Here is a 25,792-nt window from a genome sequence, read left to right as displayed (position 1 = left end):
ATCCCATTTGCTCAGTAAGGGAACACTACTGTTTATCACTGTGCTCATTGGGAACTGTTCAAAGGGAACAATTCTACTCTGATAACCGTATATTCTCCTAGTGTAAAGTTCCCGTCTACCCTTTTTTCTAAGGTACAGACCCTGTTTCAGGACCTTGTCACTGGTCTCTTACCATTAATCCATACGTATCCCTGTATTTGCTTTGCTGATGTTGGACGGTGTAAACTGCCCTCCTGTGTGGGACTGGGAATGTAGTTCTCATTTGTTAACTGCTGCCATAGGCCGAGTACTTGTGCAGCTGCAGAGCATCACAACAACCAGTCTAGTGAAAGGGATGAGTGAGGGTGTGGGTGCCACCAGGAAGGGGAAGGCTGGGCTTTTGCAGCTCCTCGGGGGCAGAGCTTCCGTTCAACTGAAGAAGCCGCTCGGATGAGTAGTGAAATGTCTTCAATAATTTCTCTGCAAATGTGTTTGTTCTAGAGTTACTTCTACTAGGTATACCATGACCTAGATCAGGGATCTCAACCAATGGCTCGAGATCAACTTGCAACCGATTGGATGTTGCTCCCATTGGCCTCAAAGAAGGTGCTTTTTAGGAATTCCTGGTTTGGAGACAAGTTTTACATAAGAATCAACTGTACTGCCAAACAGAGCCTCTTGTAGGCTGCCAGTCCACATGGCCACATATGCTAATCACAGACCTTATTTGGCATCTTTCAGGAACTTTTTCAAACATGGGTTTTGCTCCCCAACTCTTACATTTGCATGTGGCTCACAGGGGACTCCAGACCTAGATGAATAAAAAGCTTCACAGACATACTACTTCTATAATTTCACTAGAGGGCAGCATCTGACCATTTCTCATTGAACCCCTTCATGCCAATGAATTTCTGCTATAGGGTCACTAGATGGCAGCATCTGCCTATATATATTTATAAATTCTAATTGAAATCCCTAAATTTCCCAGTAAAGACTAATGTACTACTTATATAGTGCCACAAGATGGCAGCATCTGACAAGCCAGTGTTTTGATTTCAGTATCAATAGTGTTGTTTGTCTGTCTGTAATTAGATAATTATGCAATGTGAGCAATTTGGGTGCAAGTGAGTTTTGGCCCAAAACATACATTTTTCCAAACCAAAGTCTGTGGAAGGCAATTGGCAGTTTCAACCCAGTGAGAATTAGGAATGCATGGAGATTGGCAAGCTACTTAGAATGGCAATTTTATTATTGGCTGACAATTACTGAGTGAAGTGTCCCCCTAAAATCAAAAATGCATTTTGAATGAAAAGTTAAATATTATTTGACTACAACACTTGCATTTGACTGCAAGGACTTACTTGTACAGGTATAGGACCTGTTATCCAGAATGCTCAGGTCCTGGGGTATTCTGGATAACAGATCTTACCATCATTTGGATCTTCATACCTTAAGTCTACTAGAAAATCAGGTAAACATTAAACAAACCCAATAGGCTGGTTTTAATGATAGATTAATTATATCTTAGTTGGGATCAAGTACAAGCACCTGTTTCTTCACCACAGAGAGAAAGGGAATTGTTTTTTAAAATTTTGATTATTTGGATGAAATGATGACCATTTCATAATTTTGAGCTTTCTGGATAACGGGTATCCGGATAACAGATCCCATCCCTGTTATTGTTTAGTGTTGCAGTCAATCCCTTCTGCAGAGCTGCTCCAGGGCCTGCGGCTTGTCTGGGTGGCCTTAATTTGGCCTCAGAAAACTCTTTAGTGTCAAAAAGAAGCCCAATAATAAATATTTTTTCTTTCCCTGAAAATATTCCCTTTGTTCTTCTCAAGACAGAGTCAGTGACCCTGCACATGCTCAATGAGCTGAAGAGGCACACGTAGGAAACATGTAAGGAGCAAGTACTCACTGATGTCACAGAGCAAGGGACAACTTATTAAAGGAAGAAGATTTTTAGGGCCATTGGACTGCTGGACGCTTAAAGCAGCCCCATGATTTAGCTTTGCCCTCTGGACTGGGGATGGAAAACAGCTCCCAGCTTTCCCTTCAGTAGTTGATGCTACACATTAAATAGACAAACTGAGAAGCCCCTTGGTCCCAACACTACTGGCCCTTGGCAAACTGCTGCCGGATCTGATCAGTGGCCCCTGTAGTTTTACAACAATCTTCTGTATTAACCTGGAGTGGGAAGGTGTGGGGCACGGGCACAAGTTTGCTGGGGAAGATCTGAATGAGAAGTGTCATGGACTCAAAGGCCCCTTGGGAGCCGCTGGGATACGATGTTACTCTAAGCAACTGATATCCAGCTCGGCTGGCGACAGAAATTTGCAAAATACTATAAAAAAATAAAGAAAAATTGAAGACCAATTGCAAATTGTCTCAGAATGTCACTCCTTACATCTTAATAAAAGTTAATACAAAGGTGAGACATAGTTCCGGGTTATCTTGTGTACTTTTTAATTCTGGTTCAGTTTTACAGCCAAATTCACATATTCACCAGCAGCAAATATTTTCATAAATCCGAGTCAGTTTCTTCCCGCATTTTGCTTCTCCAGAAAATAGAACACTGAACAGCTGAATTCAACTGTTTGTTCTCACAATGAAAGTTGTCTATAATGGGGCTGATTTTCCAATGTGCCACATGTTTATGAGGCCAGAGACTGCCCCAGTGGAGCTTGGTCAGGAGATATTAAGCTGTAAGTGTTGAAGGAAAGCCACACAGACATGGAGAGGAACATACAAGACGTTGCAGATAGGGCCCCAGCCAGAGCTCCAAGGCCATATGTTCCAATGATATTTGCTAGGGCCCACCCCATGCATCTGCCTGTAGATTTCTGCAGTGGGGCTGGAAACTCACAGTCACAGATGCGATTTGATTTTAAAGTAAAAAGTGTGATTTAACTACATATTTACGAAGAATGGCAATGTTTTTGTCAAGTGCTGCTATAGTGTAGTGGCTGGAGGTGATGCTTTGTCTCGTAAAGTTTTGAGTTGAATTCCAGCCAAAGAAAAAACTTTATATTTACAAAGAATAGTGAGTTGAATGATCTCTTTCAAGTGCTGTCTCGTGTTTTAACTATATATTTACAAAGAATGGGATGCCTTTAACCAAATGCTGCTATAGTGTAGTGGCTAGAGGTGATGCCTTTCAACACTAAGTTTTGAGTTCAATTCCAGCCAAAGAACTTTAAAATTTATATTTGCAAAGAATAGTGAGTTTAATGATCAATTTCATGTGCTGTCTCATTGTGTTTTAACTATATATTTACGAAGAATGAAAAAAGTTTCATCCAGTTTTCCTATAGTGTAGTGGTTAGAGGTGATTCTTTGCAACACAAAGTTTTGAGTTCAATTCCAGCCAAAGAACTTTAAAATTTATATTTACAAAGAATAGTGAGTTTAATGATCAATTTCAAGTGTTGTCTCATCTTGTTTTAACTATGTATTTACGAAGAATGGTAGAGGTTTAATGTAGTGCTCCTATAGTGTAGTGGCTAGAGATGTTGCTTTGCAACACCATGTTTTGAGTTCAATTCCAGCCAAAGAACTTTATATTTACAAAGAATAGTGATTTGAATGATCACTTTCAAGTGCTGTCTCCTCTTGTTTTAACTATATATTTATGAAAAATGTCAAGATTTTCATCAAGTGCTGCTTTAGTGTAGTGGCTAAAATTTCTGCTTTGCAACGCAGAGTTTTGAGTTCAAATCCAGCCAAAGAACTTGGGTAATTGACCATTTAAAAGAACTGTCTCAACACGTTTGTATTAAGAAGAAGAATTAGTTGAATCATCACTTTCATGTGCTGTCTCATCTTGTTTTAACTATATATTTACGAAGCATGGAAAAGGTTTCATCCAGTTCTATAGTGTAGTGGCTAGAGGTGATGCTTTGCAACACTGAGTTTTGAGTTCAATTCCAGCCAAAGAACTTTAAAATTTATATTTACAAAGAATAGTGAGTTTAATGATCATATTCAAGGGTTGTTTCATCGTGTTTTAACTAAATATTTACAAAGAATGGCAACTTTTTTACTGAGTGCTCCTATAGTGTAGTGGTTAAGGTTTATGCTTTGCAACGCAGAGTTTTGAGTTCAAATCCAGCCAAAGAACTTGGGTAATTGACCATTGAAAGAGCTGTATCAACATGTTTGTATTTACGAAGAATAGTGAGTTGAATAATCCCTTTCAAGTGCTGTCTCATCTTGTTTTAACTATATATTTACGAAAAATGTCAAGATGTCCGTTAAGTGCTGCTTTAGTGTAGTGGCTAAAGGTTATGCTTTGCAACGCAGAGTTTTGAGTTCAAATCCAGCCACAGAACTTGGGTAATTGACCATTTAAAAGAGCTGTATCAACATGTTTGTATTTAGGAAGAATAAAGAGTTGAATGATCACTTTCATGTGCTGTCTCAATGTGTTTTAACTATATATTTACGAAGAATGGCATACTCTCTTGATTGCTGCAGTGGTGTGGTGAATAGAGGAGCTGCTTTGCAATAAAAGGTTTGGAGTTCAATTCTTGCCAAAGACCATTTAAAGTGCTGTCTCATCATGTTTTAACTATATATTTACAAAGAATAGTTGGCTTGTATCCAATGATGCCATGGCTCAGTCTTAAAAGCTATACCTTGTAATGCAAAGGTTCTGAGTTCAATTCCAGCCAAAACTCTTGGCTTAATGATCACTTTAAAGCGCTCTTCCAACATGTTTAAATTATATATTTACCAAAAATTAAAGGCTAGAAGCAAGTGGTGAGGTGGCGCATTGGATATGGATGCTCCTTTCAACGCAATGGTGCTGAGTTCGAATCCTCAAGATGACTGAATTCCAAGTTCAAGGTAAGATGTCTGAAGATTGTGATCCAGGTAAGAATACTCAAAATGTCTGAATTCTGGATGTCAGGTAAAGACGTCCTGGTGCCAGGTAAGACACGTAAAGATGTTCACAGTCCGGGTGCCAGGTAAGACAAGCAACGGAGGCGCAGTCTGGATGCCAGGTAAGACATGTGAAGATGGTTGCAATCCAGATGGAAGGTAAGACACCTAGAGATGGACACAGTCCGGGTGCCAGGTAAGACACGTAAAGACGTATAGATGGCCACAGTCCGGATGCCAGGTAAGACACATAAAGATGACCACAGTACACGTAAGACGTGTAAAGATGACCACAGTCCGGATTCCAGGTAAGACATGTGAAGATGGTTGCAGTCTAGATGGCAGGTAAGGCAAGATGACAGTGGGCCAGAAAAGATGACAGATGAGCTTCATAAAGAAGCTAAGATGTGTAAAAATAGCCTGGTGTAAGTATAGAATGGAAAAGATTTCTTAAACCTTTGCTATGATACACAAATTGGTTGCATCTGGCCTGTGTTCACTCTTACCTGGAACCCACTCTGCACCAATCTTTTGCTCCTTACCTGGAACCCTTTCTGCACTTTTGCTCCTTACTGTGGCCATCTTGACAGGTCCTACCTTGCACCAGGGCTGCATCCATCCTGACAGGTCTTACCTGGAATCCGGACTTCTTGAGTTTCCTTACCTGGAACTTAGTCTTCAGACATCTTGAGAACTCTTACCTGGAATCCACTTCGCACATTGTAACCATGCACCACTGGTCTTACCTTGCATCTGGAATGCAGCCATCTTGACAGGTCTTACCTGGAATCCAGACTTCTTGAGTAGTCTTACCTGGAACTCAGTGTTCGGACATCTTGAGAACTCTTACCTGGAATTTGGAATCCACTTCGCACATTGTAGCCATGCATCGCTGCAACCTGCCTGCATTCCACACAGTCACAGACGGGATTTGAACTCATGGCCCACAGATGTTGCTATGTAGCAGTGCTACCCCTTGCGCCACCTGGCCACACAAGAATTAACCTTATTTTTGGTAATTTTGTCATGGATTATCATGTTTGTTCAGCGCTTTAAAGAAAAAAATAGACTTTTAAATCACTGCTACAGCTGGATTCAAACCCAAGTCCCCAGCGACAGGATTTGTTTTGGCTACACAGCAGTGCTACCCATTGAGCTACTGTGCCACACAAGAAACAGCCTTGTTTTTGGTATATTTATCATTGATTATCATGTTTATTAGCAATTTAAAGAGAAAAGGCATTTTTTAATCCCCACTATGGTGATACCATGGGGTAGTGTGTAGTTTGACTTACAGCTAAATTCCTTCCTTCATTAGGAATGAAGGATTCCAGGTTAGAAAGCTTCAGTTTTTATTAACAAGGGGAAAGTGTAAAACTGGGGAACAGAAAATAACAGTGTTTAGTGAAACTGTACAATATATATCATAACATAAGTCCATAAACACTGTGGAAATAGCATGTATAATGCATAAAGGATGAGAGGCATCTGTAGGTAAGTAAAGCTTAGAAGCCTGGGTATACAGTAGGACTATGAGGTGGCTGCACATAAAACTTGTATAAAAGTACAAAACAAGAAAATAATGGTATGCTTTCATAAACCAGGGTTTCTACATTATTAACACCTACCAACGATGCTACCACAAGGGTGGATGGGGTAGGATTACTGCAGATGCTGGTGTGCTAGCTGTGATTAGTATAAAGATGGCAGCTAGACTGATCATTTACTGCTGTTACACATGGTCACATGGTACAGGTACAGGAAGCAAAGAAAGACATTTTTATAGCAATGCAATTTTCTGATTCTCTGGAAGAGAGTAGCAAGACCAGTTCAGACCTTGACCTCCACTTTTAAAAGTCCATTTGGATCAAGTGGCTCAAGCTTCCTCAGGACACTGTCTTTGGAGACAAGTTGCATTTGATGTGCTCAAGCTCTTTAAGGGTCAGTCCACACTGAGCGTTTTGGGGAGTTTGGTCGCCTGGCGAATAATCGCTTTGTTTTTGCGGCAACCAATCTCCCCAAACGCCTTCCCTCACTCTGCACCAGCTTAAAATGAAAAAACGCCAGCGCTAATCACACACGGCAGTTCATTTTCCGAAGTCGCACAAAGTTGCCTCACGAGGAAACTTCAGGTGACTTCGGAAAACAAATTGCCGCTTGTGATTAGCGCCGGCGTTTTTTTCATTTTAGCCGGCGCAAAGTCAGGAAGGCATTTGGAGAGATTGGTCGCCGCAAAAATGAGGCGATTAGTGGCCAGGCGAACAAATCTCCCCAAAACGCCCAGTGTGGACTTACAGCTGTTTCATGCTGTACACAGAGAATGACAATGTCTGTCACTTGCTTAAAGTATTAGTTTACCTTAAAGTTAACATTAAATATGTTAAAGAATGGCTAATTCTAAGCAACTTTTTAATTGTTTTTTGTTATTTCTTTTATATTTGGATTATTTGCCTTCTTCTTCTGACTTTTTCCAGATTTCAAATGGAGGTCACTGACCAGGCCCGGACTGTCAATCTGTGGGTTCTGGCAAATGCCAGCTGGGCTGCTGTATAAAAAGTTAAATAACTCAAAAACCACAACATTTTTAAAGTTAATTTAAAGCCCTTTAAGTTCATTCACTGTATATGTCTTTTGACAGTAGTGCCAACCTTTGCAGTTGTTGGAGGTTGGAAGGAAATGTTTCTTAAATAACTTTGCTATATAAAGTAGCCAATTAATAGACCTGACTAGAGAAAATCTTTTGAAGTGATGGGACCTGAGGTGGGTAGTTCAGACTTTAGTGCAGAGTGCTGACACTTGTGGATGAATCTCTGGGTCACATGTTGCCTCAACTAACTCATACACATCATCAGGGCGGTTCTGTTCAGAAATATACAGGAATGTGGGTCCTGCAAACCAGGAGGTTTGTTTTAAACAAGCTGCAGCTGCAGCTCTTGTTGCATGATCTGCTGGGTTTTGGTCTGATGGTACATAGTGCCATTGTTTTGGGTGTATTAATCCCCATATACACAGAATTCTGATGCTGACATAGACATAGAAGCGTCTGGTCTCATTGCAGATGTAGCCCAACACTACATTACTGTCTGTGTACAATTCCGCCTCACTTAGTTGGAGATCAATTTCTGAAGTGATAAGATCAGCCATTTCTACTGCTAAAACAGCTGCACAAAGCTCTAGTCTGGGTATAGTGTGCTCTGGCCATGGAGCTAGTTTTGCTTTACCCATGACAAATCCTAAATGGCACTGATCTTTGTAGTCAACAGTCTTGATATGAGCAACAGCAGCTACAGCCTTGGTTGAAGCATCAGAGAATACACAGAGTTTCCTCTCCTTGGTTCCTGTAGGAGGAGTAGAAGTGTATTGCCTCGGAGCCTGTAAGGTAGACAATGATTCTAAACAGTCTTTCCCCTCTATCCACACTTGTTCTTTCTCTGATGGAAGTGGTGAATCCCAGTCACAAGATTCTGTAGATAAGACTCCTCTGTGAGTTAAAGGTTTCTTATCCTTGTTCACCTAAAATGTAAATGTATCAGATTTCAAGTCCCAGTTTAGGCCAAGGCTGCGTTGCACAGGTAAGGAGTCTGTTCCTAAATCTAATTTTCTTAATTCAATAGCGTGATCTTGGGTTGGGAAGGTTTCATTATCTGTATGCTGTTGGAGGCTGTCATGGTCGGCACCCAACACCAGAACAAATGCCAAGCACCCTGGTCTCGGCTCGTGCTTCACCTGTAGTGTGACCGCCGTTGGCCTAGGGAGGAGCCCTCAGCTAATTGGATGCCACCAGGACTTAAATGAGAGGTGCAAGGCAAGAGGTTCTGGATAGTCAGAGGGGCACGACTGTTAGCGAGAGTCTTTGGGCAGAAGGTCGTCGTACGAGGCGTTAGGCAATAAAGTAGTCAGATCAGGCAGGGTCGAGGCAGGCAGAGAATAAGCGTAGTCAGGCAGGCAAGGGTCAAACCAGGAAGTCAATCAGAGGGTTAAACAGAATCGGAGTCGGTAAACAGGCAAGGGTCAGGATACAGAGAGTAGAATTGTCAAAGCCAGGCAGGGGTCACAACAGGAATCAAAACAGGTTCAAACAGATTTAGCTTAAAGCTCAGAAGCACCAAGGAAAAACTCCTATAACAGGCAAAGATTCTAAATATGAATGTCCCTTTTAAACTCATGACGTCAGTGTGCATGTGCCTTTTAATAACAGAGACGCGCGGCGCACGCACCTTAGAGAGACCCACACCGAGGAGGAAGATGGCGTGGCGGGCGTCCCCGCCGAGGGGGCAGCAGGCGTCCCTGCCGTCCCCCCACTAAACCACCAGGGTGAGTAACCACTGTTACAGAGGCTAGTTGATGCTGGTTGGTCTGTGTACATCTCCTAAGAAAACATCACCTATGATGACCCATCTGCTTTGATCATAAGGTGCATAATGAGGCCCATTTATCTGGTCTCTTGCTTTGTGGACCTGTAGAGCATCTCTTCCAATAAAAATAATTATCTGGGCCTTGGGGTTGAGTTCAGGAATTTGGTGCATAGCCACATCTAGCGTAGGAATTTCAGATCTATTATCAGGAACCAGATTGCATTTGATTACAGTTGACAAGGGCAAGCATATTTGTCCATCTATGATAGCCAGATGCCTTTCTCCCAGCATCTCAATAAGTCCTGCACAAGTTTTGAGGGAGTATGGGGTGCTTGGGCCCTTGATATTGAACATATCAATAAGGCTGGACAAACTTGAAATCTGTGGCTCTGACCATCAAGCTAAACGGCTTTATCTCTTTTACCTGTTGATTTCACTCTGTAGCAGATGTTGCTTTCCTTTAAGAAGGCTTTATGGTCCACTATGGGCTTTTCTCTGAAGTCTCTGCATGTCAGAAGGGAGTGAGGCTTCCGGTGTAGGGGACATTGTTCACCAGGGTCTTTGTTTCCTCGTGAGAGATGTCAGCTGACCTGTTGGAACAATCCGGAGAGAAAACAGTAGTTTTGTGTTACTGCTGTTTTGTGAGAGTTAGGTACTGAAAGGGTGGCATGTGGCAGAGTGAGATAAAAACTGGGCTAATTTTACATTTAGACTTGGTATACAAAGTCTACAAATACAATGAAGGGAGGAAATGGAACATTGTGCTCCTCTTTGAATTTTGACCCATGTGCCATCCACCGCTCTTGTAAGTTGTAGGGCAAATATTGCATTATGGGGTTAACACCTATGGCTGTGTCAAGAAATGCAAGCCCTGGAGATATTTTAGGGAAGACATTGATTCTTTTGAAAAGTGCATTTTCTACTACCTCTGCTGAGCCATAGCACTCATTAAGTCTGTGCCAGATCATTCTGAGACCAGTCTCTGGGTGATTTATATTAATTACCCTGATCCTTTTGGCATGCTCTGCAGACTCAGTTCATAGGTATTTGATTAGGAGGTCTATTTCCTCACTGCGTGAAAGGTCTAAGTCTCTGATAATGTTTTTAAAGGAGGATCATCAGGCTCTGTAGCCCTCTGGGTGGTCATTAAACTTTATAATTCTTTTGTGACTAACTCGTGTCATGCAAGGAATTTGACAAAGCCCATTGGCCTGGTTGGCACCAGGATAAGTAGGTAGATGTGTGTAATAGTGAGAATGTTGTGCGTGGTCATACCTGTCTGGAGATTCTCCTTTGGCTACTTTGTGACATACAGCTTTATCATAGCAGAGGGGCCAGCATGTATAATGATGGGCAGATCTGTCGTGTTTCGCCAAAAAAATTGCGAAACCCCGAAACATTTGCTTAACACATTGAAGTCAATGGGCATCAAAGTTATTTTGAACAATTTTTACATGCGCAACAATTTTTAGAATTTTTCGTCCAAATGCATTAAAGTCTATGGGCGTCAAAATTATTTTGATGCACAAAGTTTTTTTAAAATTCTCGAAACTCGAAGTCAAGGGGGCGTCAAAAAATAATTTTGGACAATTTTTACACGCTTGACAATTTTAACATCTTTTTACATTTTTTGTCCAAATGTTTTACAGTCATTGCCCATCAAAATTATTTTGACGCGACAAATTTTTACCCGTGTGACTTTTTTTGTCACAGCAAATTTTTCCGCCAGTGAGTTTTTGCAGCTGTTTCGTGAAACAATTCGCAGATGGTGAAATGCAGAAATTCACCGCTAATCCATGCCTGGTGTATAGATTCACCCATCAATTCTGAGTGTACAGTAGGACTATGAGGCGGCTGCACATATATAACAGGTTATAAAACTTGTATAAAAGTACAAAACAAGAAAATAGTGGTATGCTTTCATAAACCAGGGTTTCTACATTATTAACACCTACCAACGATGCTACCACAAGGGTGGATGGGGTAGGATTACTGCAGATGCTGGTGTGCTAGCTGTGATTAGTATAAAGATGGCAGCTAGACTGATCATTTACTGCTGTTACACATGGTCACATGGTACAGGTACAGGAAGCAAAGAAAGACATTTTTATAGCAATGCACATAAACCATTAACTAAACCACTAGGTGGTGCACACAAACAATAAAATGATGCTGGAGGCATAACATATATAATCAACATATTTATTCAGCACTTTAAAGAGAGGCAAACAGGGCTGGGTTCAAACTCCCACCCCCAGAGCTCAAAGCCTAACACACTAGACCATGTTTACAAACCCCTATACCTTGTTTATATGATATTGACCCCACTCTCCATAGCAAACACAAAGGAGAAGGGACAAACACTGCCAACCATGGAATCTCCGAGCTGCTCACTAACGTTGTCCAGGTTGGGTTACTCCAGGAGGCTTCACAGTTGGGAAAAGCCCAGCTCTACATGGCACTGTTGGGAATATTTATGGCCTGGAAATGATTACTCCCTTACAGAAGAACCCACATATTAGTCACCCATAAATAAAGAGCTGAATGTGTGGCAATGGAGAGTCATGAGCAGAGAGTCACTGATGGCTTTAATGGGGCCTCCAGAGAGACTGGTCTGGATGTGTCAATCTGCAAGCGCTGGATTCCCTCCTACAGCAACAAATGCATTTACAGCAGGACAGCCCAGAACCTGTGGAACAGGAGCAGAGAGACCCACCACTGGATTGAAAGCTCTTCAGACTAGTTCTTAAAAAAATATTATTCCCGTAAAGCACTGATTAATGATTATTTGACTGTTGCTCTTACCATATATATTTAGGTAAATATGAATAGGGTTAGGATTAATGACTAACATGGCACATGTTCTAACTTAGAGGGGTGATTCACCTTTAAAGCAATACTTGCGCATTACTATAGAAATCTTAAGAACATGTTTGTATCAATGAAGAGATGCTGCACGCCAAATATTTGCAGCCAAAAGCTCCCCCAACCCAGCGAACCTTAGTGAAGCCGACCCTCCGACACAGCTAAGGGATCTTCCCCGGTTGTTTCAGTCACGCTGGGCTGGAGCCACTCAAGGTGGGTATATCAGGACAAGATACACTGATTTGGCAACCTCTCCAAACGAGCAGATCTGCACAGGTATGGACTAGTGACCGAGTCTCACCAGAAGACCCTAATATCTTCCTCTCTACCCCCCAAAAATATTTGCAACCGAAAACATGCGCAATCATTAGAGTTCACTCATGACTCCCAGATCAGTGGATTTCAGCCTGTGGAGAAACACTTGATACCCCTCTGTGACACCTGAGTTATTGCCACATTTCAAGAAAATCTGTGATCTAATTGTTGGGCTAGTCGTCTGTATTTGTACTGTCAACAGTGTAAGAAATCGGCATCTTTGTTTTGGAGACTTACATGGTAGAAGTCTGGAACAGCATGAATGTTTGATTTATGTCTCACTGCTGCCCTCCTGTGGCACAAACCGGGAACAGCCAATGGGTGATTTATGTTTCACTGCTGCCTCTGACTCTTGATACAACTTCCCAATATCCATTCATTCCTCATTTTCACTGGGTTGATAGTTCTGTGTAACTGTCATTATGTCTGTCCCTTTCTCTGCACTGCTGCCTCTGACTCCTGATACAACTTCTCAATATCCATTCATTCCTCATTCTCACTGGGTTTATAGTTCTGTGTAAGTGTCATTGTGTCTGTCCCTTTCTCTGCACTGCTGCCTCTGACTCCTGATACAACTTCCCAATATCCATTCATTCTCATTCTCACTGGGTTTATAGTTTCTGTGTAACTGTCATTGTGTCTGTCCTTTCTCTGCACTGCTGCCTCTGACTCCTGATACAACTTCCCAATATCCATTCATTCCTCATTCTCACTGGGTTTATAGTTCTGTGTAACTGTCATTGTGTCTGTCCCTTTCTCTTCTCTGCACTGCTGCCTCTGACTCCTGATACAACTTCCCAATATCCATTCATTCTCATTCTCACTGGGTTTATAGTTCTGTGTAACTGTCATTGTGTCTGTCCCTTTCTCTTCTCTGCACTGCTGCCCCTGACTTCTGATACAACTTCCCAATATCTATTCATTCCTCATTCTCACTGGGTTTATAGTTCTGTTTAACTGTCATTGCTACTGTCTATCATTGCTTGTCCTTGACTATTCTCTGCACTGCATGTATTACTCTTTTTCTATTCAGACCTCTCCTATTCATATTCTAGTCTCTTATTCAAATCAGTGTGTGGTTGCTAGGGGGATTTAGACCCTAGCAACCAGATTGCTGAAATTACAAACTGAAGAGCTGCTGACTAAAAATCTAAATAACTCAAAAATCACAAATAATAAAAAATGAAAACCAATTGCAAAATGTCTCAGAATATCCCTCTCTAAATCACACTAAAAGTTAGTTTTTTCCAAAGGTGAACAGCCCCTTTAATGTTATGACCTTATGACTCCCAGATCCCTGTATTTCGATGCCACCTGAGCCATTGCCACATTTCAAGAAAAAGGGTATTTTGATACCAACTGTCACCTGTGATCTAATTGTTGGGATAGTCACCTGTATTTGTGCTGTCAACAGTGTATTGGCATCTTGGTTTTGGTATACTGGGGTGTTTTCTGGCTAAAATGGGGTATTGTTGACGCAGAACAGAGGCGTCAGCAAAAGAATCACTGGGGATCATACGGGGGAGACATTTTTGAATATGCAAGAAGGAAAGTGGCAGCAAGCTGTCAGGGGGATGACAGTTTTTTCTTTAGGCACTAATAACAACCAATCATTCATTTTTTTGGTTACTGTTCTTTTAAAAGACAACTATGGCTTATTTCATTACTAACTCTCCATTTTCCTATAAGCTCTTCGTCCACTTTATATAAGTCAAGTGAGTAGGAAAGTATTTGAGGAGAGGAGGCAGCTGTTTGGAGTGGGAGCCACTGTACTACCACTGGATACACAGTAGATAATGCATAAGCTCTGTAGAATCCCATTGCACACTATAGACCTTATCTGCTATGTATCCTGTGCCTTTTCTGCTTTTCCAGCTTGAATGTTCCTGTTGAATGTTCCTGTGGCTACACAAGTGCTTATATAGTAGAGTTTCTGAAACAAACACACTAGTTGCACCAGCACCAGGGCTGCCATCAGAAATCAAGTAGTTTCTTTAGAATTCAATAACTTTAAGTGGGTATAGGTCAGCTGCTGGTTAGTCCAGAACTTGCGCATAATCTTTTGGGACATGAACCAATCGCTTTAGTTTTACAACATCAGGGGAGCCATACTAGTCATTCCATGCATACTCAGGGGAGAGAAGTTTGGTTGGTTTGGAAATATTTGTTCTGGTAGCTTTCATCATGCCATAAAGCCTCAATATTCTTTGCCTTGTCTTCCATCATAACATTGTAGCAGAAACTATGGGGATCACAGGGGAGAAAGGTATCCCTTTATGGAATTATGGGGGAAAAACATGGCACATTGCCTTCCAAATTGCACCTTGCACACTGCACTCGTAAAATAGGCTCTTATGTCTGAATTACTCTAATCACTTTCCAGGAAACCACTTTCAGGAAATTGGACTTAATCAAGGCTGGCGGTCTACCAAATAAATTGGCCAGTTAAATTAATTCCCAAGAATTTCATAAAAGTTCAAATGCCTTGAGATCCTGCAGGATCAAACATTCGTCCCTATGTACCTTTCCTTAAACAAGAGGGCTCATCTATCATTGCCCAAGATGCAAGGGCAAGAGCACAAAGGAACACAAAATTGTACCCCTTAGAATTCTTAAACTTTGCAGCTGCACTTGGGGCATTGATCTGGGCATGTAGTGGTGAATTTACATAAGGCAAACCAACAGTAACCTGGGGCCCTTAATTCCAATGGGCCCCAGCACCAGGGGCTTCAAATGGACACCTACATGTCATTTACTACGTCTTCATCCGAATGCAGTGTTACCAAATGCAGGCACGTCTGAATTCAGAGTGAGGGACAGCTCTTTACCCTCTAATATAGGAATCCTAAGGGGTTGATAGTGGGAAGAAAAGAAGAGATGGAGATGTTAGGCCACGAAAGAGGAGATTGGAGAAGGGTGGAGAGTAAAAGAGAGGGGCTACAATTTGGAGACAAGGACTACAATAAATATTATCTAGATTTAGCTTTATAAATGTGTCAATACAACAACCCATCACCATAAACATGCTTATAATTTTTCATATTTCAGTCTTTGAAAGAGAGTGGACAATGTTTACATCCTAACGATTCTGTAAAACAAAGTTCGGATCCATAAAAAAAGAGAATTTTTAAAAATATTTTTCAGGTCCATCTGGATAATCCTCTGGGTATTTTCTCTTTATGGTCTCAATGGGTCTTGGATTATTCTCTGGGTATTATCTCCTTTTGTTCTCAACTCCTGGTCAGTTTCGGATGACTCTGTAATTTTTTGGGACATGAATGATCTTTTTTCTTTTTATAACATAGGTTGGGCCATTGTCATTCGATGCATACTCAGGGGAGAGCAGTTTGGTTGGTTTGTGATACAGGAAATATTTGTTCAAATAACTTTCATCGTGCCATATTGCCTCAATGTTTTTTTCCTTGTCTTCCATCATAGCATTGTGGCAGAAGTTGGTCAGTTTGTAGACCTCTTCTACCCTCCCTCCAAAGAAACACCCTGTGTAGTAAAAGTCCCCCGTGTCAACAGGAATGTAGGCTTCAGACTTATTCCTACGCTCATTGGGGAATTCTATACGTGGTTTTCCAAAGTAGCCATGATGTATGACTCCAACCAAATCTCCTAATATCTCTACACCCACATTATCTGTGAACTTCATATCAGCATCCAAACAAGCCAGGTAGTCAACCTCATTGATCAACCTCTCAGCAATATAGTCATGAATAAATTGCATGCGCCTCATGGTGATGTCCTGCCAGCGTTTGTAGCCTGAGATTTTCAGGATCACCAGGCTCCTCCCCTCCTTCACCATGATTTTAGGAATGGCTCGGACATCATCCGTAAATACGTAATAATTGACCTTGTGACCCGCCATGAAAAATTGTTCAGCAGTTTCAATTAAACTCTTGACAAAAATGTTGTATCTATAAAAACACAAGTCAAAATGTTATGAACAAAATGATTATATTAATACCTATTATTACAATTATTTATATAAATGACGTTAAGAAAATTATGTTATAACAATTTAGTTATAATAAAATTATTATATAACATTAAAGAATATATAGGAGAACACCACTCAAAAAGGAAAGAAATTCTTAAAACTCCAAAATCTTAAAAACTCCAATATACATATATAATTTATATATATTAAATATTAGAATTAAAATTGATCCATAAATTTTATTAAAAAGAAACAGTTTTCTGTTACCATCACTGATGGTGCTGACCAGGTGGGGATGCCAAACTGCTGATGGAAGAAACTAGACAAAGGGGCAGAGTAGTTAAATAAGAGGTGGGGCTATGATGCTTAGGGTGGGACAATGATATTTTTGATATCACAGGTGAGGATTTTTGGCCAAGTTTCAGACCTTTAAAACAGGCAATGTTAAAATGGACATCCTGTTATTCAAAAACATGCCCATAATCCATAATAGGTCGTACTTACGTAATCCTTTCCCCTTTGTGGCCCACTATTGTGTCTCTGGCCACAGGGCCACTGACTGGATTACCCCATTTTCCCTCCCAATGGCAGTCCTGCTCCTGACTACATGCACCATGGAACAAAGTTGCCATAGTCAGGTCTCCTTTGACCAAGTGTTCTGTTGCAACAATGCCTTACATGTTCTATAACCAGCAGTATGCAAGCCTTTCTGGAATCTCCAAACTTTGTGGATAAAGGATTTCCACATAATTGATCCCATATCATGTTTGTTCAAGTAACATAGTAAAAGACCCTTGTAAACTTTCAGTTGACATTTTCTTACTTTCTGACTGCAAACACTGTAAGACCAACGCGGACACCTCTCTGGTGGAACTGTGCATTCAGAACATCAAGGTTGTAGGTGCCATCAAAAATGATTGGGGCCAGCCAAGGGGTTAATACCATGAAACCAACTTTCCTGGAAGGCAGAACAATGGTGATGTCATTGTTAACTTAATCAAGGCGAACATTATTTTTTATAACACTCACTGATGATGTAGAAAATATTTTGGTGGCAGCTTCCAAGAGGGTCTACAGATCCCATGCTCAATAGAGCAGACACTATTACTTAACAACAGCAACACTGGAGAAAATCTGGCATCAACTAGAGACTGTTCCCCACCTTCTTTATGATTTCACTTATCACTGTCAAGAACCTCCTACAAACTAAAAGCTTGAATTACTTATGAGCAGTAGCTTTTGGAACTGACCTTAGGTGGGATCTCTGAAGTATTATTAGGCATCCTCCCCAAATCTGAACCTGAATGGCCTTAAATATGAGCTTTCAGGTGTTTCCAGGGGAGCTAATACACATTCTCCCAAATTACCTTAATGGTGGGGTTTCTGAAGTATGCAGAAGAGCCATTAGTCATTTCTCCAAAATCTAAACCTAAATGACCTTAATTTTGGACTTTCTGGAGTATCCAGATAAGCCAACAGGCAAAATCTCACATAAAATGGACTTTGACTTGAGCATGGCCAACCAGTCTGGAGTTCAGTCTGGACACCACTGCTGTAGAGTGCTACACAGTTGTCTCTTGCTTAGCCTTTCCGCTTCTCTACATTTATTGTTGGGGGGGGGGCAGGTGAGATTCCAGTCAGGGGCACAGTAGCAGTTGGGAGCCTTGATTCATGGATTTACCTGAGAATGTAAATCAATTGGATTTGGATGTAATAAGGTCATGGTCAGGCATGGGTTTTCAGGAGACCATTCATTTCAAGACTTTATTCTACTTAGCTGTCAGGACTAAAAAACCAGGTGGTCTAGCATGGGTAGTGGGCTAAGAACCTAACCTCCCTCTGGCCCTACCTATTAAGTTATATATATATATATATATATATATATATATATATATTTATTATCTCCATTATCAATCCTTAATCTTCAAACTCCTTCTACAATGCTGTAAGTCTTGTCCAGGTCAGAAGGAACCCTCTCAAGTAAACTTTTTTTTTGAGTTATTGAAGTTGCTTTATCCTTCAGCTATCGAGTTCTATAGCTATATACAGGGGCGATCCTGCCCAATTTGCCACCCCCCCGCCTCTCAACTTCAGCGCCGAACGGGTCCACATCGCTAGTGCAGAGAGCGCAATTGCGCCGAATTTCCTGACAACCAGAGGGGCGCTGCCGCCTGAGCCGAGTGCTTAAACTCGCCTCATTGGTGGAGCGCCCCAGGCTATATAATAAATCTATATAATAATCTTAGCTGGTTGCTATGCCTTGATTACCCTTGCAACCAGATAGCAGTTTAGAAGAATCACAGATGAAGAATATAGGGGACAAAACAGACAGAAAAACAATAAAATTGATTATAGTGAAGATGTTCCCACTTGCAAAGCTATCCAAAAAAAAAGAAAGCTTATTTAAAATGAAAGAACTCACGAAGGCCTGAAGGGATTTGGCTGATCGTACGGCATTCTGTAAATAAAGGAACAATTAAATTACAAAACATTCTTACAACATTTTTTGTCCAGGATAGTAGTGTTTGCCTGTTCCTTTCTATCCTTTGCACTCCCTCACTGGTTTTGACTCTTGAAATAATGTAGCAGCAACTCAGTTTTTGGGTAGCTCCGCTTTAACATTTCATTAGCTTGCTTATTATGCTATGATAACATGTGAACATAATTTATCTTTGTATTCACATGATAACTTCTGCCCAAAGCAGAATGCTCCCATTTATTGTAATATAAATAGACACGTGCGGCATATATTCATTTTGGGTGTGGGAGAACCCGTTACAGAACCAAACTGAAGGTGAATTTGTGAAAACTCCAGGATTTTTAGCTTTATCATCTTAACGGGATTTTTCATTTGGTGCAGGGACTTCTGGGCAACTCCCCTGATAAACCTTAAGGGAATCTTGATAATAAGCCTTAAAAAATCAGTCTCTCTGTCTGTGCAAATACTTTCTGGTTTCCAAACAGCATTATAATGAGCAGTTGTAGAAATCCAACAAGATGCCAAATATATAATTACTTGAAATGCAATCCATCATTCTACCATTTGTAACCCAAATTGTCTTGCAGGCCACTAGGGTTGCCACGTTTGCTGGAAAATAATACTGACCTTCCTATATTTTTTTTTATATATATATATATATATTTGTATATATAATATTATTAAAACTAGCATCAAGCATTATTTTTATGATGCCAGCCAGGTGGCAACCCTATAGGTTGGCCCCCTTCTCTGCAATCTCGAAGAGGTTTTATTTTATCCAGACAACATAAATCAGTAAGCTGCATAATAGTGTTAACTAGCTATTCCATAATTACATGGGCTTATCTCATAATATTTATGATTTTAAAAAAAATGATCCATTTTGGCCATGCTCACAGCTCAACTACCCTGCAGAGAGCCAGTTACACTCAACTGTTCCCCTCGTCTTCAAGACCACTTTGCAATAAGCCATACTCCTTTTTGGCACCAAAATCCCAAACCTTTCTGTTAATAAGCAATAAGGTGGGGGTATACATTGACCTGATTTCAATGTTGAAGGTCTCATCCACCAGCTCTCCCCCAAAGCTGACACCATTGTTTTGCACCTCTCTTCTGTTTGTCCAGGACAGAGAAAATTACACCAAAACCCACACTGGGTTACCACACACTTATTTTAGGATCAAAATTCAAGACTATTCCACAAATACACAGTAAAGTGGTGAGAGGGAATGCAACAACCTGAGTCTAACATATGTAACTAAATAGCCATCAGGGGTACAGGCAGGAATCCTACCATTGGCCCAATCCAAGTGGAGTCCCTGGACTATAATAAAAGAGGTGTTGCTGCACATGGTTTTGATGGATCACGAGGAAATTTCAGGCGATTTCGGAAAACAAAGTGCTCAGAGTGCCATCCCGCGGCGATTTTGATTCTAGCCGGCGGGAAGGCAGTTTGGGGAGATTAGTCGCAAACAAAGAGGCGATTAGTCGCCGGGCGACTAAATCTCCCCAAATCTCCATGTGTCTCTGCCCTAAGAGGATAAATCAATCAATATTTTATTGCTGCAGCTAAGACTGTGGTTTGAGGTATATCCCATTAGATGTCTAGTAACCCATAGCAACCAATCTGCAAGTAGTTTTTCCTTTTTAGCTGCTTGAAAGCAAACATCTGAATGAGCTGATATGGGTTACTACTGTATGTGGACAAACATAAAACTTTTAATGACATTAGCCTGTTCATATTTACAAGTATGATTTACTTTTTAATAAACTGAGACAAAAATATATCCCTTTCATTATGGGGAAAATATAGCAATTAGAAGCTTGAGAAGACATAAATTATTTTTTCAAGTAAAGTAATTAAGTCTCATACCCAGTCCAGCATGAGTATGCAGTAAAGGGATTGCACTTGCCTTCATTTGACCAATACCTGTAAAAAGAAGATTTTTAAAACCAGGAATTATCATGGAAATCTTTTGCAATGTAACGAAGATGTCTGTTTTGTTGCCAGTATCAGAAATCTATAGGGAGCATTTCTAGATTTTTTATGCTGACCTTTTAAAATCCAAGGATCGGCTTCTTGGAGAACCAGTCCTTTATTTGACTCCATATCATGGTCCAAGGGCAGCACACTTAACAATATAAAATAAACACCATGGGGCATATTTATCAAAGAGTGAAGTTAGAGATCACCACAGTCCACTAGAGGGAAATTCCGCCACTCTCCTTTCATTTCTATGGGATTTTTAAAAGAGTATTTATCAATGGGTTGAAAGTTCACCCTTTGATAAATACGCCTTTTGGGATGTCTAAAAAAAGATTATGACTAGAAATGCTTTATTTTAGACACTGAAGCAGCCCTGTATTGTCCCATGCCTTCAAAGCTGAATTATAATTCGGGTGACCACCTGGTTTTTCCATTAGGTGATAAGTCGGGAAATGCGGGCATGGGGAATGGTGGTAGGGGGCTTGATTTGGGTGCCCTCACCTAATGGCACTGGCTGTAACCTTCCAATAAAGAAGGGAACTTAGAGGCAGTTAACTTCTTTACTTAGGTGCATACTAATTATTATCTATTGTGAAACTCACTTCATTTGTAGAAGCAGATCAGGACATTTTTATTCCAATAACTTACCAAGTAAAGGAGAAAAAAGAAAGTACGATAAAAGAAATGAGGATACCAATCCGCCTTTTTCCTTTGCCAATGATATTCCCTGGAACACACACACACATATATATCACATATAATGTCATATATCAGACACATGTTTATTATGTCAAGGAAGTACTTGAGTATCCAAATAAAGTCACAGATTGTCAGTTAGCTTTAGGGTTTTGACTAGAACATTGACATATTTGTCTGTGTCCCTCCCATGTGACATGTCCTATTGAAACATGAATGGCTACCCATAATTAATGGTGGCCATAGACGCATAGGTGGGAAAAGAGCTGACAGTTATCGGCAGAAGACTTGGATATCGGTCAGCTTGTCTATCGCGATGGACGTAAAATTTTGATCAGATGCTTTGAAGGCAACCAAACATCGGCCATTGTTAGTGTTGAATCGTCAGATACAGGTAGAATTATATTGTTTCTATCTGAATATCTGAACATTCAGCTCTACACGTGTCTATTGAAATAAACAATTTTTCTTGGAAAGATCTTTTCCAAGAAAGATTGTAATTGTTACATCTATGGCCACCTTAAGTCTGCTCCAGCCATTCTTCTTCAATAAGGTGTCTATTGTTACGGCTGATGCTTCATTGACAACAGCCAGTTTCTCCATACACTCTCCATACAAACGCAGGTTGCACATTTAAAACGTTAAATAGTGAATCTAATGTAGTCTAAAACCACTGTAGATAAATACGGGGGGATGCAGCTATAGAGGGAAAGGCTAGTTCCTCTTGCCAAATGTGTGCAGTACTCAACGGATCTTTCATTTTTGAGTTTTGACCATTTTCCCTAATATATACTGTAGATGTTTGTTTATGCATTCTGTAATTGTAGGGCTGGTTGGATATTTCTAAGAGGGGATAGTGACAGGCTTCATTAAATAAAATAAGACAAACTGTATATAATTGAGGTTGACTCTCCCTATTGTAAAACAGAAGGGCATATTCAGGGAGTAGAGGTAGCCTCTTTTAGATAATGTTGAAGATGATAGCTAAAATATTAAACCGGTAATTCTGGATTTCAGTTCATGTGCAAGGAAGCCCACTTCAGAGATACATCCCCAGCATGATTTAATGGCTATATTAAAGGGGACAGTATATCTCCCCCCCCCCCGTTCAACATGCAAAGTGCAATGAATAGGGCATGTGCTAAACAGGGAAACTGAAGCAGCTCCATGTTTGGACCTAGCAGATAGATAATTAGATTCCCAGTGTCCATTCCCTGGTGCTTATCTGGGCACTGGAAATCTAATTCTCTATCTCGCAAGGTCCAAACATGGAGCAGCTTCAGTTTCCTTGTTTGCCCTATTTAATTTTAGGAATAACAAAAACCATAGCTTTTCATGATTGAAAGAATAAGCAGAAGGTATGCTCAGCACGTCTTATTTATTGCACTCATGTTGAACGAGGAGTTTATATTGCCCCACAAGTAGCTGACATGGAGTGGCTTCAGTTTCCCCGATTGCCGTGTTTAGCTCAAAGAATAACATATAGGAACTGGGCGGGGCAGATTCAATGAAAGCTCTGATTTACAAACTGGTAGCATAGCTAAAAATTATATCTATCAATTCTCCATCGTTCAAAGCAGCTGCAAAACTCCCAACGGTAGAGCGTTTGCCTTCAATGACAGGTAGGTGTGTCAATGTTTTAAAAATAACATATACCTGAATTTGCCTGAAATGCTAATTTCATAAATCAGCCCCCCAAAGAAGACATATCAAGTTGCTGCAGTAAAAGCCCACCCCAATGATGCTTTTCTGTGCTATTTGTTGCATTAGGTTCCGTGCAGCTGCCTGAAGTCTAGGTGGGAGCATGTTGCGAGTTTTGGGGTGTACATACCCAAGGTCTTTAATAGAGTGGGTGATCCTTACAGAAGTCTAGAATTCTACTGCTTCATTATACATTTTACACAGGGACTAAATTTAACCTGCAAATTACTTGCTTTTCAAGGTAAATACTCCCAAATGGTCACCTTTTTATTGATCTTCACTGGGGTCACCTGGGGATGCCATTGGGAATATGGTTTACACTAAATTCTACTACCCTGTCCAATAACTACTAAATCAAACATATTAATAACTGGGGGTTGGATGTTAATTAAGATTGTTATTGTTGCTAATTAATATATCATTTATTCCTGACATAGGGCCAGATTCAATTCAGTGAGAAAAAGTTATCTCATGGTTTATCACGTGAAAAGTCATGGACGAGATTCAATTTGAGGGAAAAAAACAAACTAATTTTTTCCCCATAGGCTTTTTATAGAGTTTTCATGTGATAAACCGTTAGATAAGTTTTTCTCAGTTGAATTGCAACTGAAATTGATTGTCGTCCATGAGTTTTCACTGGATAAATCTTTTTCTCACTCAATTGAATCTGGCTCAATATCTGAAAATGGAGTTCCAGGGAATTGTCTTTTGACAATATTACATGGCACCTGCTATAAATGCCAAAATAAATATGATTATTACAATAGGAGTTATGGTTAAAGCAACCAAGAACTGAGACAAGCGATCAGCCATGCTCACAAATGACTGGTATCTGTGTTATGTCAGTGGCCAGATGCTAGACATTGTTGAGGTGTTTAGCGGCTGAAGCTAAATGAGTGTCACTTTAGACACTAGCCTCAGAACACAGAGGTGACAATGTCTACTTCAAGCCTATGGCCAATGTTGCTTCGTAAAGATAAGGAGCCCATTTATTCTGGTTAAGGTTTTTAGCAGAAAAACTCCAAAAAACGTTATTTTGAGGGATTCATAAAACGTTCAAAAGTCGAGTTTTTGCTGCAAAACATTTGATAAAACTGCATTTTCAGAGCATCAATCTTACGTTATGGCGCTCATGACGTTTTGACGCGATGATTTTTTAAAGGAAAATATTGATAAATTAGTTCAATAAGTGGAAGGGAGTTAGGTCGCATTTTTTCAGCATAAAATTAGATAAATTTGAGTTTTAGTAACTCAGACCCTAAATATTCTTCCTGTTGTGGTGAGACTTTTTCTCTCTTTATTGTGCCCTCGCCAGCAGAACCCAATGCTGCCAAAATAACAACAGTGGTACTTATTGTTACATTGAATAAAAACCCAGACAACTGTTACCCAACAGACTTAAACTTGAGTTCTTTCATTGAGAAAAATATATGTTTTGGTGGAGCAAGTGCATCTTCCTCAGATAAACATGGAACTGCTTAGAAGATGTGAAGGCCCTTAGAGTGCCTCATGAAACCTAGGGTTATTTGATCTTCTAGCTAAACAAACTGTCAGACATGCAGGTGTTCTAATATGAACAGCTAAAACAAATACATATGAAAAATAATGTGCCCCCCTGTTGTAAAGTACAGGTATGGGATCCATTATCCAGAAACCCATTATGCAGAAAGCTCCAAACTAGGGGATGGCTACCTCCCATAGACTACATTTTAATCATTAAAAAAATATTTTCTTTTTCTCTGTAATAATAAAACAGTCACTTGTACTTGATCCTAACTAAAATATCATTAATCCTAATTGGAAGCAAAACCAGCCTATTGGGTTTATTTAATTGTTACATGATTTTTTAGTATATGTAAGGTATGAAGATCCAAAAGACCCCTCTTCCAGAAAACTCCAGATGAGCATTGTAGACAATAGGTTTCATATGCATATGGGGAAAAAATGAGTGGACCAGCCCAAAATTAGTAGGTGGGGAGTTCATACGCCGCTAAAATGCCAGATGTACCATCCTAGAACAAAATGAGAATGGGATCACAGTTGTCAGTGGACATGGATACGTAATCTAATGTAGCCTAAAACCGCTGTAGATAAAAACTGTACAAAAACTGGGGGATGCAGCTATAGTATAGCGGGACAGGGTGGTTCCTCTTGCCAATTAATTTTTTGAGTTTTGTGCATTTTCCCTAATATAGACACTGTGTTTATCCATTCTGTAATTATAGGGCTGGTTTGATATTTCTAAGAAGAGAGGTTAATGACCTTATTAATACAAACAAGAGAACAGGAGCTTACCTTTCCGGGAGAGCATCGTGAAAATGTTCTGCCGGATTCCAGTATCAAAAATTTCTCTTATGCCATTCATCCTTCATACGTATAGGGCAACAGGAATGATATCTGCACTGGGATAAGCCCAGAATACAAAGACACTATAGACAATTCATAGTGAGAAATCTGCAGAGGTACTCCTCCCAATTTCTCAAAAAACAAATGACGCAACCAAGCTCCCCACCCAAACAAAATGTGGTTGAACAACTGCACATGTTTGGGGAATGCTGGGATGTCTATTCCCATCACATATAAAG

General features: G+C 40.3%; 1 protein-coding gene across 1 annotated transcript; it reads right to left on the bottom strand.

Annotated features, from left to right (window-relative positions):
- Positions 1-15,365: 15,365 nt before the first annotated feature.
- abo.6.L (ABO blood group (transferase A, alpha 1-3-N-acetylgalactosaminyltransferase; transferase B, alpha 1-3-galactosyltransferase) gene 6 L homeolog) lies at positions 15,366-25,648 on the bottom strand. The gene is made up of 6 exons (XM_018231619.2): positions 25,503-25,648; positions 21,459-21,537; positions 20,697-20,753; positions 18,767-18,802; positions 17,168-17,302; positions 15,366-16,321 (listed from the first exon to the last, which is right to left on the bottom strand). Exons 1-6 carry the CDS (start codon positions 25,570-25,572, stop codon positions 15,640-15,642), a joined length of 1,059 nt encoding a protein of 352 aa, XP_018087108.2. The 5' UTR covers positions 25,573-25,648; the 3' UTR covers positions 15,366-15,639.
- Between the last annotated feature and the right edge of the window lie 144 nt (positions 25,649-25,792).

Source organism: Xenopus laevis, chromosome 8L (genome assembly GCF_017654675.1).
Source record: "Xenopus laevis strain J_2021 chromosome 8L, Xenopus_laevis_v10.1, whole genome shotgun sequence".
Classification (NCBI taxonomy): Eukaryota; Metazoa; Chordata; class Amphibia; order Anura; family Pipidae; genus Xenopus; species Xenopus laevis.
This window is presented reverse-complemented; position numbering and strand designations above follow the sequence as displayed.